This window comes from Rattus norvegicus, chromosome 4 (assembly GCF_036323735.1).
Source record: "Rattus norvegicus strain BN/NHsdMcwi chromosome 4, GRCr8, whole genome shotgun sequence".
NCBI classification, from domain to species: Eukaryota; Metazoa; Chordata; class Mammalia; order Rodentia; family Muridae; genus Rattus; species Rattus norvegicus.
This window is the reverse complement of record NC_086022.1, coordinates 120,387,796-120,406,323: the sequence shown is the minus strand read 5'-3', so window position 1 is coordinate 120,406,323 and position 18,528 is coordinate 120,387,796. Positions and strand designations below refer to the sequence as shown.

The 18,528-nt window shown below is 45.4% G+C and overlaps 1 protein-coding gene across 1 annotated transcript; it reads left to right on the top strand.

Moving 5' to 3' along the window:
• Nucleotides 1-5,941: 5,941 nt before the first annotated feature.
• Nucleotides 5,942-16,779, top strand: Pcyox1 (prenylcysteine oxidase 1). Its single transcript, NM_145085.2, has 6 exons — nt 5,942-6,093; nt 6,942-7,148; nt 8,458-8,632; nt 12,146-12,357; nt 12,624-12,773; nt 15,443-16,779. Exons 1-6 carry the CDS (start codon nt 5,982-5,984, stop codon nt 16,099-16,101), a joined length of 1,515 nt encoding a protein of 504 aa, NP_659553.1. The 5' UTR covers nt 5,942-5,981; the 3' UTR covers nt 16,102-16,779.
• Nucleotides 16,780-18,528: the final 1,749 nt, after the last annotated feature.

Sequence of the window (18,528 nt, the reverse complement as noted above, 5' to 3'; positions counted from 1 at the left end):
GAGGACCCAGCCCATTGTGAGTGGTGCCATCCCCAGGGCTGGTGGTCTTGGGTTCTATAAGAGAGCAAGCTGAGCAAGCCAGGGAAGCAAGCCAGTAAGTAATGTCCCTCCATGGCCTCTGCATCAGCTCCTGCTTCCTGACCTGCTTGAGTTCCAGTCCTGACTTCCTTTGGTGAGAAACAGCAATGTGGAAGTGTGAGCTGAATAAACCCTTTCCTCCCTGACTTGCTTCATGGTCATGATGTTTGTGCAGGAATAAACCCTGACTAAGACAATACATTGTCTGCAAGGCTGGGCTTTGCAACACCTGCACAGTGTTGCTCACGTTGCAGCAGCCGACTTGCTATTGCAGCTACAAATGCTTGGACAAAAATTTGCAAAAGCTGAAAGATGAAGCGATTTACCACTTTCTGCCAATCGATGGGGCTCTTTTGCATTTTGGGTAGAATAACGACAATCCTAATGATTGTCGTAGTATAAAAAAATATTTATTTGTGCCTAATTATTAATGTCTTTGGTTTTAAAATTCTACTCTTGGCTGTGTATGGTGCTAAATCCCAGCATTCCAGAGGCAGAGGCAGAAGGATCTCTGTGATCGGTGGCAGAATTTTTGTTCTCTGTGTTTTCAAAGACAAACATGGCAGTACCCAAACTAATAGAGAGAGACTTTAATCAGTAAGATACTGATTAGATTTTCCCTGTAGGAAAATTCCAGCAACTTGAATGTAATTTGTATAGAGATGATGAACTATTTTAGGGCAAGAATGAGTAACAGGGAAGGAACTGAGCAGGGGTTCAGTAGGGCAAAGGTATTCAAAATTCAGAAAGCAGGAAATCAGACCATGTGCAACCTGTCTGTGGAGTAAACTGACCTAAAGTAACCCTTCCCAGCCTCTATAGGTTCTTTTTTTTTTTTTTTTTTTTTTTTTTTTTTGGTTCTTTTTTTTGGAGCTGGGGACCAAACCCAGGGCCTTGCGCTTCCTAGGTAAGCGCTCTACCACTGAGCTAAATCCCCAACCCCGGTTCTTTTTTTTTTTTTTTTTTAAATCTTTATTATTTTATTTTATAAGTGCCTGGTCCCTGAGGAGGCCAAAAGCATGTCAGATCTCCCGGAACTGGAGTTACAGATCATTGCAATGTGGGTGCTGGGAATCAAACCCTGACCTCTGAAAAAGCAACCAGTGCTCCTAACCACTGGGCCATCTCTCCAGGGAATCCTTGGTTGTCCTGATTTTTCTGAAAGAGACTGTGTTTTCAGACAACATTCCTTTGAGGAGATGGGTGCTATATTACCTTTCAATTACACTTCATAGGCCGGGAATGCTGGTACATACTAATAACCCCAGCCCTTTCTGGGTTCATTCAGGAGGATTCAAAGTTTGAGGCCTGCCTGCCTGCCTGGGTTGCAATGGGAGACCCTATCCCCAGAACAAACAAAAAGGATAATTTATGTATGTGGTAATATTTTCTCTGTCAGTTTTGCTTTATCATTACTGTGTTTTGTTCTGTTGTTATTTTTAAAAACAGGTTCTTGTGTAAAACTGGCTCAATTGAACTCTTGACCTTCCAAGTCCTATGATTATGGAGGTGGTCACCTGCCTTTCTCTCTGTCTCTCTGTCTCTCTGTCTCTCTGTCTCTCTCTCTGTCTCTTTGTCTCTCTCTGTCTCTCTCTCTCTCTGTCTCTCTCTGTGTCTCTGTGTGTGTGTGTGTGTGTGTGTGTGTTGTAATGTAAGTACACTGTAGCTGTCTTCAGACACACCAGAAAAGGGCATCAGATCCCATTACAGATGGTTGGGAGCTACCATGTGGTTGCTGGGATTTGAACTCAGGACCTCTGAACCTTCCTCTGTGTCTTGTTTTGTTTTGTTTTGTTTCTCCAGTCTATCATCTGGATTGTTCTTCTGAAAGGACCAGGGTGCAGCATGGAAATGCCTTGGCTCCCACTTTGCTGAGAACCTCAGTGCCTCCCACGGAACTTCCTCTATATTCTTTCACGTGGCTTTGGTAGTGGACATCAGTTTCCAAATATGACACTAGGCTCAAGGTCAGTAACAGGACTGATTCTAATCAAACAGCAAATATTTACCAAAGGCTTATTTGCATTAATGCACTGAACTCCTGTGGCATAATGTGCTTTGGAAAATGAAGTAAAAGCCATAGCTTTTAGCTCTGTTTTCTTGGCAGTGTGTAGACCGTTTGAGTTCTGTGCTCCTCAGTGCAGATCTTGCATTTTGGTCCCTAAAGTACTTCCATCCCCACATTCTGGAACTGATCCACCAACCTGTCAAATATGCCACATATTCTTTCTCTTTGTCCCCCCCCCAATACCTACACAGGCCTGTTCCCTCACTTCCTGTCAGCTTTTGCCCAAATACTACAGACTTAATGAGGCCTATCCTGATGCAGGCCACAGTGCACATGTGGAAGTGGTTGGTTCTCTCTCGCCTTTATGTGGGTTCAGGATATGGAACTCTGGTCACCAGGGTTGGACCACAAGCACCCCCTTACTGGCTGAACTATCTTACTAGCCCCAAGTGCAACCTTACTTTGTATCCAACTCAGTTTCCATCCATTAATACTGTTCTTTATGCTCATATACTGTTTCCTTTGTGTTTGTTTGGGGGGGAAACAAGAGAAAATGGGATCAAAAACCTATAGCTTTTCTCACAGAAGTCAACATTGACTATCTTCCTCAAATGCATCTTCAATTTATCTGTCTGTCATCTATCTATCTATCTATCTATCTATCTATCTATCTATCTATCTATCATCTATCTCTATTTATCATCTGTCTGTCCAAGGCTTCTCCATGTAGCACTAGATGTCCTGGAACAACTCATTCTGTAGACCAGTGTCACGGATCTAGACGTCGTAGAACCTGGGAGACTGGAACTGAAAAACAAGGCAGACTAAAGTCTCATGCAATAGCCGACTTTATTTGGATCATCAACAATTTATTTGAAGACTAAGAAAAAAAAAATCACAGGGGTTGGGGATTTAGCTCAGCGGTAGAGTGCTTGCCTAGCAAGCGCAAGGCCCTGGGTTCGGTCCCCAGTGCCAAAAAAAAAAAAAAAAAAAAAAAAAAAAAAAAAGAAAAGAAAAGAAAAGAAAAAAAATCACAGGAGTAAAGTTCTCACAAATCCAAACTGTATATAATAAGCACAAGGAAAAGCAACGTGTGGCAAAAACTTTTTTCCATAGAGTCAAAGAAAGGCTAGTTTAAACATTTAATTCAATAACAACAATAACAAGCAATACTGAGTAATTGACACAAGCTCAATCCTATCTGCAACATCTGGGAAGAGCATGAACACACACTCTAAGAACAATTCCATGTTTTGAAGAAACTGAAGTCACAAGAAACTGTTTTCTTGGAGTGTTCTCTCTCATCTGCACTCAGAATTCTCCTCACACAAGACTCTATTCCTGGACTGTGTTCCAACAGACCAGGTTAGCTTCAAACTCAGATCTGCTTGTCTCTGTCTCTCAAGTGCTGGGACTAAAGGCATGAGCCACCATTGCCCTGACTAGCCAGCTTTTACCTTAGCTTTTGAGACAGGGTCTCCCACTAAACTGGGAGCTTGCCAATTAGGTTAGATTGCCTGGGCAGCAAGTCCTAGGGATCATCTTGACTCCTGGCATTGGGATCATGGTCACGTGCTTCCAAATCCAGATTTTTGTATGGGCTCTGAATCAGGTTCTCATGCTTGCAAACCTAGCATTTTACAGAGTGCACCATTTCCTCAGTACCCATTCTGTATACACACACGTGTGTGTGTGTGTGTGAATGTATGTGTTTGTGTATGTGTGTGAATGTATGTGTGTGTGGTGTGTGTGTGTAAATGTGTGTGTGAATGTATGTGTGTGTGTGAGTATGTGTGTGTGAATGTGTGTGTGAATGTATGTGTTTGTATGTGTGTGAGTGTGTGTGTGTGAATGTATGTGTGTGTTTTGTGTATTTGTTTGTGTGTGTGAATGTGTTTGTGTGTGTGAATGTATGTGTTTGTGTGTGTGAGAATGTATGTGTGTGTATATGTGTGTATGTGTTTGTGTGTGTGTGTGAATGTATGTTTCTGTGTGTGTTATAGTTTGGCATCAGTTTAGGGGAGAGGAAAAATAATTTTTCTTCATTTTTTTATATTCCTTATTCAGGACAGACCCCTGTAACAAAACCACATCAACAAGAGAAAAATAACCCAAATACTGGCATAGCCCTTTAATCTCAGTACCCAGGAGATGAGAGGCAGACAGATCTCTTTGAGTTCAAGCCCAGTCAAGGCTACATAGTGAGACCCTGTCTCATTAAATAGGAGAAAACAAACAGAAAATTGAAAGATGCTCCCAGGAAATGAGTGACTGTCCAGATGCTGGCCTGGGATCTAGGATGTCTTCCAAGAATGGTCAGCTTTAGAGAAAGGGTACGGCATACGATGGTGAGGAAGAGTTTGAGTTCCTAGGGCTGGAAACCATCAGAAGGCAGATACACGGCAGGAGAGAGGCTCCAGGGTCAAGCTTGCTATGCGAATTTCTGGCTGATGAAAGTTTATCAAATCCCAGCACACAGGAGGTAGAAGGGATTACTTGAGATTCTGTTTTAAAAACAAAATCTGTTGAAAAACCAGGTCTCAGTTGGCTAGAAGTGGGAACACCTTGTTCTATAACATAGCGAAGCTCTTCCCATATCTGGAGGAGAAGCCTGGCTCTCTAGACTGCACAGGGCAGAGGAAAACAGGAGCTGGGAACAAAGAGATGACTGGTTTCTAAGTTACTTTCTTTGGGAAGGTTGAAGCATAAGGACATTGGTATCTGATCTGCTAAGGGAGGCATTGGCTCTTGTATCACCACCAGCTCCCTTTCCTATGAAGGTCAACCAGAAAATTTAGTTTCACCTCAGTAGCAAGTGACTTCTGATGCAGATTCCCCTTTGATTTGACAAACATTTCATCCATCCAGTTCAGGAGCTCAGGCCAAACCAATGACTTCCTAGGAATTTTACTTAAGATGTCTAAAATTGCCTTTGGTGATAAACCCACATTTCTCCAGGTAGAGAAGGGAAGAAAGAGCTCTTTGTCTTTGTGTGTAAGCTGATTTTAATTTATGTGTTTGTGTGTGTTCTGGTGCTCTGGAAGGTTAAAAGAGGGTGACCATTTCCCTGGCACTGTTGGGACAGGCAGTTGTAAGTCACAGAAACAGAACTCAGTAGCACTCTTAGCCACTGAGTCATCTCTCTAGTGTTTAAAATTTTTATTATGCTTACAAGTGTGCCAGAAGAAGGTCCCGTGGAATAAATAGCAGGAAGTGTTTTTAACCCCACTGAGCCACATCTCCAGCCCCACCCCCATCCCCATCCACACCTAGTGTTTGTTTTTAGGTAATTGGAGGTAGGTGGACAGCATTTCTTGTATTTGTGTCTTTTCAATTGTCTTCAACTTGGAAACAGACCTTATGTGAGAGGTCCCTTTGGGTGTTCTAATTTTATTCGTACGAACATGGGTCCCGGATTCTGCTCCCCTTACTTCACAATACCCCATCTTTCTTCTTTTTCTTATCACGCAGCTGAGTCCCTGGAACAAAGTCCTCATTTTAGAAATGTTTGCGGGCCCGTTTGCCTGGTTTAGACTGAGACTGGCCACGTGCATTCTCTGCAAGCACCCGATTTGGGGGACTGGAGAGGGCATTTGTGAAGAAGGGTGCATCTTCAGGAGAGGCGGGAAAGGAAAGCTGAGGTGAGCCTCAACCTGCGCCTTGGATGATGGCTTCTGGGACCAGAGTGGACCTCGTGGGATGGGGTGTGGGGTGGACACAGAGCGGCTCAGGGTTAGGTACACAAGGTCGGTGAGCCTGGAGAGCAAAGACACTGGGTGGGGCGGGTGGGCGTGCCCGTGAGCCCTGGGCGGGGCCTGGGCGGGGCAAACGCGCGCAGACGCATAGAGCAGGGTCTGCTGGCGGACCCGCGGTCAGTTTGCAGCTGCGGGAGGCCATGGGGCGCTTCGCCGCTACGCTGGTGGGCTCGCTGTTCGGTCTGGGGCTGCTGCTGTGTGGTCTAGGCAGGCTGGCGAGCGCCGAGCCCCGGGCCCCTCCGGAAAAGATCGGTAAGTGCGGGGGATGCAGAGGCGCGGAGATGCCTAGGTCGGTCTTCCCGCGACATGGTGGAGATGGGGTCCTGAGGACCCGGCCGTGTGTGCTCCCAAATATGGAGCAGTGCCGTGGGAGGCGTGTGCTAGTCAGGGACTCGGTATCCGTACAGCTCCAGCCTGGGAGGCCCTCGGCTCTAGGAGCTAGACGCCCTCGGGAGCCTGCTTCTAGCTGTCCCTGGAGCTGAGTCTGTCTGTCCGTAAGATTGACGCACGCAAACACTGCACAGGGACCAGTCTATCTCCCCCACCCCTAGGTCCCCTCCCCCGAGAAGTGCTGGGACCGCCTCTCGGCACCTGCGCTCTGCTTACAAGGCTGCAACTGCTGCAGCTAACCAGAGAACCGGGTCTCTTCGTGGCTTTGGTTGCCTCTGGTTTTCATTCCTGGTGTCTGTCCCCATCTGAAGCTGTGTCTTTCAGGATCGTTCACGGTGTTGGGGCCATAGACAAAGAACAAAGCTGAGCGAAGATGGCGGCTACTTTATTTAAAATGCGTGCAGGGGGGGCCCATTCATACTTCCCCAGGAATTGGGCACAGGAAGGTGGGTCTGTGGGTCCTCCACAAAGACCTGTGAAGATCTTTGGGCATCTTTTGACCTACTGTCAGTTTGTAACTTCATCTATAGCGCCTGCCTACATTCAGGGAGTGTGTCTTTAGAGAGAACCCTGCCCTCAGGTTCCCCCAAGTTGTTAGTTTTAGTCTTGAATAATGTCTATTACTGGTTAATGGCATTTCAAAAACAAAAGTCACACTGTGGCGAGAGGGGAAACAAATGGTTCCTCTTTTCCTCTTTCCCCTACTATAGCAATAGTTGGTGCTGGAATCGGTGGTACTTCCTCGGCCTATTATCTTCGGAAGAAATTTGGGAAGGACGTGAAGATTGATGTGTTTGAAAGAGAAGAAATCGGGGGCCGTTTGGCTACTTTGAAGGTGCAAGGTCATGACTACGAAGCAGGGGGTTCAGTCATTCACCCTCTAAATTTGCACATGAAGCGATTTGTCAAAGAGCTGGGTATGTGATTTCATAGCGCTAAGCAGCTTTTTGTGTGACTGGCCGTAGGTGTTTTCCTAACACAGAGAATTGATGTGTTTCTGCCATGTCTTCTACAGAGAAGTTGATGAAACGGTTTCTCTTGCTGTGGGGTTTAGCAGTTGGTCCCTGCTTACCTTTGAGCTACTCTCCTGTAATGAGACTCTAGCTATCTGTGTGGCATCAGCTCTCTGGAATTACAGCCATGGGGTGGAGTGAGGGTGGCTGTCGCTGTCAATTCTTTAAAAAAAATTTTTTTTTAATTTTAAAAAGTTATATTTTAAGCTGTTTATTTTGTATAACTGTGGGGTGGGGGTGTTGGTCTGAGTGCCACAGGGTGTATATGGAGGTCAGAGGGCAACTGATGCAGTCAGTTCTTCCCTTCCATCGTGTGGGTCTCAGGAATTGAACTCAGGTGGTCAGGCGTGGCAGCAATGCCATCTGGGGCTGAGCCATCTTGCTGGCTCCCTGTTGTTAGCTCTTAAAGCCTGGACTTTAGGTTAAGGAATCAGAGTGTTTTGAGCTAGCAGAGACCTTAACTTGTTCTGCTGCTGAAACTATGAGACCCGTGGGCTTCCAACACTTGGCTTGAAGTCATTCAAACAGGTTACAGAGACATGTACTCACAGGGACACATGACCCCGCCAGCAGAAAAGCGGGGCATGTTCTGGGGAAGTCTGGCAGGCCTCTGCAAGCCTTCTCTTAGGGAATATTGTGTAACTCTGGCCTTTTTCCATTTACCTGAGTTTCCCAGTTTTGCAAAGTAAGGTTTGAGTAGGAATGGGATGCATCTTACTTCTCAGTTGCCCTTCTCAACCCTAGCAGATGCTTCCTTCTCCGTGACTAAGACTAGTGGGTTTAATTTGGTCCGTGTACGTGATCTTCTGACCCGTCTCCTACAGTGTCAGATTGTAGGCTGAGCAGTCAGTACTGTGTCCACACTGTCCTAAAAATAGAACTCTAATGTGTCTCCTGAGACCTGGGAATGGGCCCTAAGTCCCTCAGTCCAGAAAGTCCTTGACAGGTCTCCCAAATTCCCTTTTCACTGGGCCAATGTATAAATCACTGGCATACTTGCCCTCTAGTTTTGTCTTGGTTTGTATCATTTTAAGATTTATTTTTTAAGTTATGTATCTATGGGGGGCAGGGAGAGGTATGCCCCTGCAAGAGTTACAGGTGGTCATGAGCTGCCTGACATGGGTGCTTGGAACTGAACCCAGGTCCTCTGCAAGAGCAGCAAGGGCTCTTAACTGCTGGGCCTTCTCTCAAGCCCCTTCCTCTGTTTTGGCAGGTCTCTCCAGTGTGCCCGCTTCAGGTGGCCTGGTGGGAGTGTACAATGGGAAGTCTCTGGTGTTTGAGGAGAGCAGCTGGTTTATAATCAACGTGATTAAGCTGGTGTGGCGCTATGGATTTCAGTCCCTGAGAATGCACATGTGGGTAGAAGACCTGCTCGACAAGTTCATGAGGTAACTCTCCAGCTTCTGTTGGGCCTGAGATCTGTCTGTCTGGGGAATGTTAGAATGTTGGTTTCTACCTAATCACCACCCGGTAAAGCAAAATGTTTCCGCAGAAAACATACAGAGATCATCACTCCATTCGGGAGCTGAACATGTTGTCTGTGTTTGCCTCTCCATTGTACTTTGCAAGGGCTGAGATGTGGCTCCATGGTAGAACGCTTGCCTGCCATGCCTGACCGCCTCATTTAAGGCGTTGACTTTGTCTAGAACCTAATAGTGTCTGGCCACACTAAAGAAACATTGGCAAAGCATGATCCGGAAGTTGAGTTTGAACCACCACAAAAAAGCGTGAGTTCTCATGGCAGTAGGCTCCCGAGCCAGTGCTGTGGCTGCTTTCTACACAAGTGGAAGATGGAGAGGTCCAGGTTTTAAGTGTGGAAGGCCACCCACCTAGAAAATGCTAAAGCTGGAGTTCCCACCCAGGCTGACTGGAGCCTCACTCTCATTGCCTGTCTCATGCTGGTGGACGAGATCCTGAGCACAAAAGCTTAGAGGAAATGTAAGCTGAGGTGAAGCTTGCCTTGGGGTTTTGGTGTGCATGCATTTCTCTGTATATGGATACACACATTTCCCTCTGTGTATATGTGTGCACACAGGAGTCAACATGCAATGTTTTCCTCTATCACTTCTCTACCTTCTGTGTGTGAGTGTGTGTGTCTGTGTGTGTGTGTGTCTCTCTCTCTGTGTGTGTGTGTGTGTGTGTGTGTGTGTGTGTATGCACACACACAAGGGATTGAACTTAGGTTCCCAGTCTTGCATAGCCAATACTGTTAGCCACTGAGCCATCTCCTAGAGTGAGGCCTTTTTGTAAAATTAAAGATTTTTTTTTAATTTATGTGTATGTGTGTGAGCCCAGGTGTGTATATTTGCACAAGTATGTACAGGAGCCCCCAGAAGCCAGAAGAGATCATCAGATCACCTAGAACAGAAATTGTAGGCCTTGTGAATCTCAGGCTGGCCAGCCTCCTGAATGCTGGAGTTAAAGGCATGGGCTACCTGGTATAGCCAGTTTTGGTTTTTCTTTATAATTTTGAGAGATTTATTTATTTTGTGTGTATGAGTGGTTTGCCTGCATGTATGTATGTATGTATGTATGTATGTATGTATGTGTATATATATACACACATCATGTGCATGACACCTTAGAGTTCAGAAGAGGGGGTGTGATCTTGTGGAGCTGGAGTTATGAATGGTTGTGAACCACCATGTAGGTACTGGGAACCAAACCCTGGTTCTCCGCAAGAGCAGCAAGTGCTCTAACCACTGAGCCATCTCTCCAGAGTTTTCGTTGTTGTTATTTAAATTTTGTTTACTTATTTTTTTTTTTTTGGCCAGTTTTCTTTATCTGCAATTAGAACAAAGGTTTATCTCTGAATTTGAAGCTATCCTTGTGTATGTAGTGAGTTCCAGGCCAGCAAGGGCTACATAGTGAGACTTTAATAAAAAGAAGTCATTTCTCATGCTGGGTCTGGTAGCACTGGCCTGTAATCCTGGATACTAAGGATGCCATTGTAAAGTGATGTGGGCAGCATTGAGGCCAAGGTCAGCGTGGACAGCTAGAAACAGGCTGGGGAGTCAGGTGTGGCTAATGCCTGTAACCACAGGGCTTGGGCATGGAGGGAGGAGCATCATGAGTTCAAGGCTAGCCTCAGCTCACAGTGAGCTTGAGGTCTCTGTTAGCTGCTTGAGACTTTTTCAACACTCCCGATGAACCCCGTGTCAGGAGTTGAGGAGCTTGTCACGCTAGAGACACAACTGATCCCCAGTGCAACAAAAGTACTTTTTTGGGCTAGAGAGATGGCTCAGTGGTTAGGAGCACTGACTGGTCTTCCAGAGGTCCTGAGTTCAATTCCCATCAACCACATGGTGGCTCACAACCGTCTGTAATGAGATCTGATGCCCTCTTCTGGTGTGTCTGAAGACAGCTACAGTGTATATAATAAATCTTTTTTAAAAAGTACTTTTTCTTTTTTAACTTTTATTTTAGTATTATTGTTTGTTGTATTTGATGGGAATGTGGGTACACTTGTGCCCAGCATTCATGTGGAGACCAGAGGGCAGCTTTGGCGAGTCTGTTCTCGTTCCACAGTGGGCTTTGGGCCTTAAACTCATGCCATCAAGTTGTGAAGCAGAGCGCTTTTCACTTGCTGAGCATCTTGCCATCCCTGTTTCTTTCATGTCAGATTAAGTATTCTAGACTTGGGAGAAATACTGTTTTTGGTATTGATATTATAAGTAGAAAAAAAACCCAAAGATGAACTTTTTAGGGCTTGGGGGTAGTAAATAATTTTTATTTTAAAGAAATAAAACAGAGGCAGGTGGGTCAGTTATTCGTTCACTAGTCTGGGTGTGAACCCTGTCCTCTATAATGGAGCTGAGAATGGCCTGAGGAGGGACTTTAGGAAGATCTGCAAGCTTTCCTGCTGGTGGGAGAAGGCAGCTTTGTCACAGTTAACATGGAGGGTGATGTTTGGTAGTGGTAGGGATAGACGGAGAAGATTGAACCTGGTGCTGATGGAGTTCAAGAATGAAGAGTAAGAACTAGGCATATTCCTTGCATTAGCCCAGGCTGACCTTGAGCTTTCTGTGTAGCCGAGGGTGACCATAAACTTCTGACTGTCCTATGTGCACGTCCTCCGAGTGCTGGGATTACTGGTGTGCACTGCCGTGACCAGTTTTATGTAATGCTGGTCGGGGGAGGGAGGGTCAGTCCCAGGACTTTGTGTGAACTAGGTGGGTGCTCTGCCAGCTGAGCTATGTTCCCAAGACAAGCACGTCTCTTTGAAAATGTCCCACTGAGCATGCGTAAGAGCACAGATGTCTTGAGGTGGAAGGCAGGGAAGAGAGCAGAGGGCTGAGAATGATGAGATCGAGCTGTGCCTCACCTGACTGGTAGGAGCTCATCAGAAGGAAACATGGAAGTCAGTTCATGATTTAAAAACAATTGCGTGTGCTTAGTCTGTATGTAAATCCACGACCGCATGCATGCCTAGTGTCTGAAGAGGTCAGAAGGGGGGAAAAAGTTAGATGATTGTGAGCTGCCATGTGGGTGCTGGGAACAGAACCTAGTCCTAAATCAGGTGGTTGGTGGCGCAAACCTTTAATCCTAGCACTTGGGAGGCAGAGGCAGGAAGATCTAGTGTGAGGCTAGTGTAGTCTACAGATGTTCTAGAACATCCAGGGCTATACAGAGAAACTCTGTCTCCAAATGGAACAAAACCAGAACCCAAGCCCTCTGCAAGAGCAGTAAGTGCCATTCTTACTAAGTCCGAGCCGTATTTCTAGCCCTATAATAATGATAATGATAATAATAAATATTAATATTATAAGATAGAATTTCACTATGTATCCCAGGGAGGGTGTCCTACAATTTGCAAAGCCTGGTATCTGTTTCATTCTTCTGCTCTGTTTGCAGCTCCATGTCCTGAGTGCATTTAATGGCCCTTTCTCTTTTTTTGCAAGGATCTATCGTTACCAGTCCCATGACTATGCCTTCAGTAGCGTAGAAAAGTTGATGTACGCCATTGGAGGGGATGACTATGTCAGACTGCTCAACCAAACTCTCCGTGAAAACCTGAAGAAAGCAGGCTTCTCTGAGACGTTCCTCAATGAGATGATCGCTCCTGTCATGAAGGTCAATTTTGGCCAAAGCACTGACCTCAATGCTTTTGTGGGTAAGCCAGAATCGGAAGGAATCAGGGGTAACCATAGATAGCTAAGGGACCTAGTCACTGGTGGGGAGTCTATCTGTGAGTTGTTAGCAGTAGAGGGTCCTGTGCTTCTGTTAGTTTCAGTGGCTTTCACGAGAGCAAGACCTTTTTCCCTGAGGGTCAACTGACAGTGTCTGGCAGCATTTGGGGCAGAATATCTAAGTGGTCAGGAGAGGGCGCCTTACCTGACCAAGGCAGAATTAAAGCATGTTTTTGCTCTCTCCTAACAGGTGCAGTATCAATGACTGCTGCTGATTCCAACCTTTGGGCAGTGGAAGGTGGTAATAAAGTTGTTTGCTCAGGGCTCCTTCAGGCCTCTAACAGCAATCTTATATCTGGCTCTGTAATGTCAATAGAGAAGACAAGGACCAAGCAGACAGGTGAGGCTGTCTTTGATTCTTCCATTATTCCTGCAAAGAAAATAATAGCTCAAAGAGGAAATATCACACGCAAACACACATGCTTTTTCCAAGACTTATTTCATGTGTATGGGTGTGTTTTATTATATGTATGTGTATACAATATATGTAAAGGCATGTAGTACCCCCAGAGGACAGAAGAGGGCATCAGATGCTTTGGAACTGAAGTTATAATGGTTATGAACCACCATATAGATGCTGGAAATCAAACTTAGGACCTCTGCTAGAACATCCAGTGCTCTTAACCACTGAGCCATCTCTCCACTCCCCACACCCCCACCTTACCCCCACCTTTTCTTTCTTTCTTTCTTTCTTTCTTTCTTTCTTTCTTTCTTTCTTCTTTCCTTCCTTCCTTTCTTTTTTTTTTTTTTTTTTTTTTTCGGAGCTGGGGATCGAACCCAGGGCCTTGTGCTCCTTCCTTCCTTTCTTAAAGATTTATTTATTTCATGTATATGAGTACACAGTAGCTGTCTTCAGACACACCAGAAGAGGGCATCAGATCTCATTACAGATGGTTGTGAGCCACCATGTGGTTGCTGGGAATTGAACTCAGGACCCTGGAAGAGCAGTCAGTGCTCTTAACTGTTGAGCCATCTCTCCAGCACCCCCCCCCCTTTTTTTTCTTAAAGATAGGGCTTTTATATCTAAAGTAGCTCTGGCTGTCCTGGAATTCACTATGTAGACCAGGTTGTCCTTGAACTCACAGAAATCCACCTGCCTCTGCTTCCCAAATGCTGGGATTAAAGTTGTTACCACCAAAATCAAACCAAACCCCAAAAACCTAGCTTTTTGCATGGATAATGGGGATTTGAACTCAAGTCCCACAATTCTATAACTTCTAATAGCTTCTATTCAGTAAGAACAAAACATGGGACATTACTTTGAGGATGAGGTTTTTTCCATATCCCATGAGCCATGGTCATGGCCGTTAGCACAGCTGGGAATATTTCTGCATGAGCAGTGTGGAGTTCCACTGTTCTGGAACTTTGTGAAAGATGCCAGGAGAAAAAGATTTTCTGGCTCAGTTCGTAAGAGCACTTGCTGCACAAACAAGAGGACCTGGGTTCAAATCTTTAGTACGTATGCTTAAAAAAGGGCTAGATGTCTCTTGGGTATGCCTGTAATCCCGGTACTGTAAAGAGTGTGGACAAATAATGCTGGGGCTTGCTGCTAACTACAGATTAATGAGAGACCCTGTCTCAAGGGAATAAGGCAAAAAGCAATAGAACAGGACATCCATGTGTTCCTCTAGCCTTTGTGTGCATACCCAGATGTATACACATACATACATAGGTGTGCTCAACACACACACACACACACACACACACACACACACACACACACACACACACATCATAGGCTGGGTGTGTATCTTAGATGGTAGAACACTTTCCTAGCATGCATGAATGCATGAAGCCATGGGTTTGATCTTCAGCACCACAGAAATTAGGTGATGGTACAGACCTTATAATCCCAGTCCTCCAGAAATGTAGGCAGGAGAATCAGAAGTGGAAAGTTATCTTTGGCAATGGAGAGAGTCTGAAGGCAACCTGAGCAACATAAGACAACTGTCTCGGGCTGGAGAGGTGGCTCAGCGGTTAAGAGCACCCGACTGCTCTTCCAGAGGTCATGAGTTCAATTCCCAGCAACCACATGGTGGCTCACAACCATCTGTAAAGAGATCCGATGCCCTCTTCTGGTGTGTCTGAAGACAGCTACAGTGTACTTATATATAATAAATGAATAAATCTTAAAAAAAAAAAATAAGACAACTGTCTCAAAAACACAAGCAGGGTGGGGAAGCTGAGCGCCTTTTCGGTAAAGTGCTCGAAGCGTGGGAACTTGACTTTGGTGCTGACACCCCTGTTTACAAAGCAGGGCATTTTGGCAAGTGCTTGTAATTGCGGTGCTGGGGGGAGTAGAGGCAGGGGAATCCTTGGGGCTCACTGATAACCTTCTTAGCCTAATTAGTAAGCTATAGTCAGTGATAAACAAGATGGGAGGTTGGAGAGATGACTCAGTGGTTAAGAGCACTTGTTGAAAAAACCTAAGTTCAGTTTTCAGGACCCTCCTGGCAGCTCCCAGTGCCCTGTAACTTCAGTTCCAGAGGATCTGACACTCTTCTGGCCTCCACAGGCAACGGGCATATACTTGGTACTACAGAGACATACATGTGGGCAAACATTCCTACACATAAAATAACAACAATAACAACAACAATGATAATAATAATACAAATCCTTATTTATATGAGTACACACTGTAGCTGTCCTCAGACACACCAGAAGAGGGCATCTGATCCCATCACAGATGGTTGTGAGCCACCATGTGGGTGCTGGGAGTTGAACTCAGGACCTCGGGAAGAGCAAACAGCACTCTTAACTGCTGAGCCATCTCTCCAGACCAAATAAATAAATCTTTAAAAAAAAGAAGAGAGAGAGAAAGACAGAACCCAAGATGGACAACTCCTGGGGGCGTTGACACTTGAGGCTAGCCTCTGGCCTCCAAATACAAACACACACTTGTACACGTACACAAAGAAAACCAAAAATGCTACAGAATTATTTGTAGGAGGCCTGAAATTGAGTGTGAGAAGCACTAAGAAACCCCTTCTTTTTCATGCCCTCTAGGAACCCCCCCGAAGATGTATGAAGTGGTTTATAAAACAGGATCTGAGATCCATTCTGACTTCTATGACATTGTCCTTGTGGCTGCCCCATTGAATCGGAAGATGTCCAACATAACCTTCCGAAATTTTGATCCCCCCATCGAGGAATTCAATGACCCATATCAACAGCTCGTGACAACTCTCATCAAAGGAGAGCTCAATTCTACCCTCTTCAGCTCCAGGCACAAGGATCAGTTCGGCCTGTCTGCGATTCTTGTCACTGATGACTCAGATATGTTTATCAACAGCCTGTCCATTGTGGCCTCTGTAAGTCATAAGGAGGGTCCCCCACCGGCAGTGGATGGCATGCATGTGTGGAAGACCTTCTCCAAGGACATTCTCACCAAAGAACAAATCTCAAAGCTCTTCCTGTCCTACGATTATGCTGTGCGGAAGCCGTGGCTGTCCTACCCTTACTACAATCCTCCTCAGAAGTGTCCCTCCATTATCCTCCATGACCGGCTCTATTACCTCAATGGCATCGAGTTTGCTGCCAGCTGCATGGAGATGAGTGCCATCGCTGGCTACAACGCAGCGCTCCTTGCCTACCACCGTTGGAACGGCAATGAGGACATGATCGATCAGGACGACCTGTATGAAAAGCTTAAGACAGAACTGTAATTGAGCACTGCCCCTCCCCAGAGCACCCTGCTCTCCAAGGATTGAGTCAACAAAGTCTTCCCCAGCACCTCTCTTGTGGGTCGTGAAGCGTCCCTGTTCCTCGGAGAACTCGATGTTCTGTCAGAATGTCTTCGCGCTTTGGTTTTGGGGGAGGTGCAGGATTGAACCTGAGGCCCTGTGCATGCTGGGCAAGCGCTCTGCTACTGAGCTGAGCTACACACCTCGCCCTCATCCATGGTTTTGTTTTTGGTTTTTTTTTTTTTCAGACTGGGTCTCACTAAGTTGTCCAGGTGGAATCCTCCCGCCTCAGCCTCCAAAGGGCCTGGAATTACAGGCCCTCCATATTAGGCCTGGTTGTTAACCATTTGAAGAAACATTTGAGTGTTTCCCAGGCTTGTCCAGTTTTAAGAGTCATCTGGAACTTGATAGACTTGTCAGCCTGGGTTTGCTTAGGTTGTAATCTTTCTCTCTCTTCTTCTTCGGGGGCAGTTAACAACTAGGTCTTAGTCTGCACCCTAGGCTGGAACTCATTATTAAGCCCAGGTTGGTCTTTAAATCACAGCAATCCTCCTGTCTCAACCTCCTATGGGCTGGATACAGGTGTTTCCCAGTTCCTGGAAGTTTACACTTTTTTGATGTAAATGTTCTCAAGCCTAAAGTCAGACTTTAAGAATGTGACTTTTTGATTGCTTCTGTCTTGGTTTTATCAGGGATAGACTCAGAGATAGAGACAGAGATATCCTGTGGTTGGGAACCAAATATGAGCTATTAAGTCCAAGAAACTGGCATTGTAATACGAGGCCCTCATAGGAGGAAGTCTGTGTCTTTTCACACTAAACCCAGGACCCTGAGTATATCAGACAAAAGCTCTACCACTGAGCTACATTGCCAGCCCCAGGAGTTCCAGGACCGACATCCAGAGAATGGGATTTCCGAGGTTGAGGATGGTGTCTCGGCTCTATAGCTTTGTCAAATTCAAGTTCCTCAAATGCAGCCAAGGGTGAGCAAGTCCTGGGTGACAGGGTTAAACCATCTCTAGAGAGCTTCGAGTGCCTTAAAAGTGCTAAGCAACACAAATCATGACCACAGCAGACTCGTGCCAGAGGTGACTGACTGGCTGCTCAGTGGTTACTCAGCTGTGGTCTCCATGGGAATGAGCACTAGAACAGAAGCAGCCTGAGTGAGGCCAGAGCAGTAGGCCTTAGAACCAGGTCTTCATGGCCACTTGAGTTCAGAGGGAGTCGTACCAGATGCTGGGCATGTGCAGTGAGGGGCCTTTGCTGCAATCTTAAGACAGTGGCTCTCAGTGGTGCTGCACATTCGAATCAGGTTTCTCATATGTAGACAAGCTCAAGAAAGCTAATGTTTCTTCCACTGTTCAGAGGTCACCAGTGACTGTCATAGCCACTAGTATTAAGAGAAAAAAAGTAATTTTGCCTGCTTTGGTGGTACATGCCTGTTCTCTGTATTTTTGTGACAAAACAAGAAGGTCAAGAGTTCAAGACCAGCCTGGGCTGTGGCAACAGCCTATCTCAAGGAATAAAAACCAACTCTCTTCACCAGATTATAACATTGCTTCAATAAAGTGGTCTTAAAAAACCCCGGTTCTGGGTTGGGGATTTAGCTCAGTGGTAGAGCGCTTGCCTAGCAAGCAAAAGGCCCTGGGTTCAGTCCCCAGCTCCAAAAAAAGGAAAAAAGAAAAAAAAAAAAAAACCCGGTTCTTAAAAATTATTTTTCCCTGCTATAACTGTGGGGATTAATGTGTGGAGAAAGCAGCCATGATATATTTGATATAGTGACAAATTAAATCCATAGTTTAATCAAAAGGTTGGCTTTTTTTCTAGTTCATTCAGAGACATTTGTATTTTTTTTCCTGTAGTGGTGTCAATGAATGTGGTTTGTCAAAAATATAACACTTGTGGATTTGGTACAGTGGCTGTTCATGTGAGGGGTGTATGTTTCATGACCCCCAGTGGGCACCTCGAACTGGGAAGCAGTGAGCCCCACAATGTTCTATTTTCCACGTGTACAATAGACCTGTGATAAAGTCTTAATTTATAAATTTGGCACAGTAAGAGACTAACAACAATAATTATAAAGTAATTATAAAATAGAAGAATTGTAACAAATTGCGATGGGAGTCGATTAAAATTTACAACTTATCTCTGGTCTTTTATTTTGGCGGGGCCTCTCGCTGCATAGCGTTGGCTGGCCTCAAAGTCATAGAGTCAGCCTGCTCGGCCTTCTGTGTTCTGGGATTAAATGTTATGTGTCCTCACACCCACCAGCTCTTCCTGGTATTTTCCACTGAGCACTTTCTGCTCAGCAAAAAGCAGCCACACCTCTGGGAGGGCTGCTCAGATGCAGCAACACACTAGATAACTGAATTTCTAATATTCGTGGACTTGATTTGCAATGGGATATATT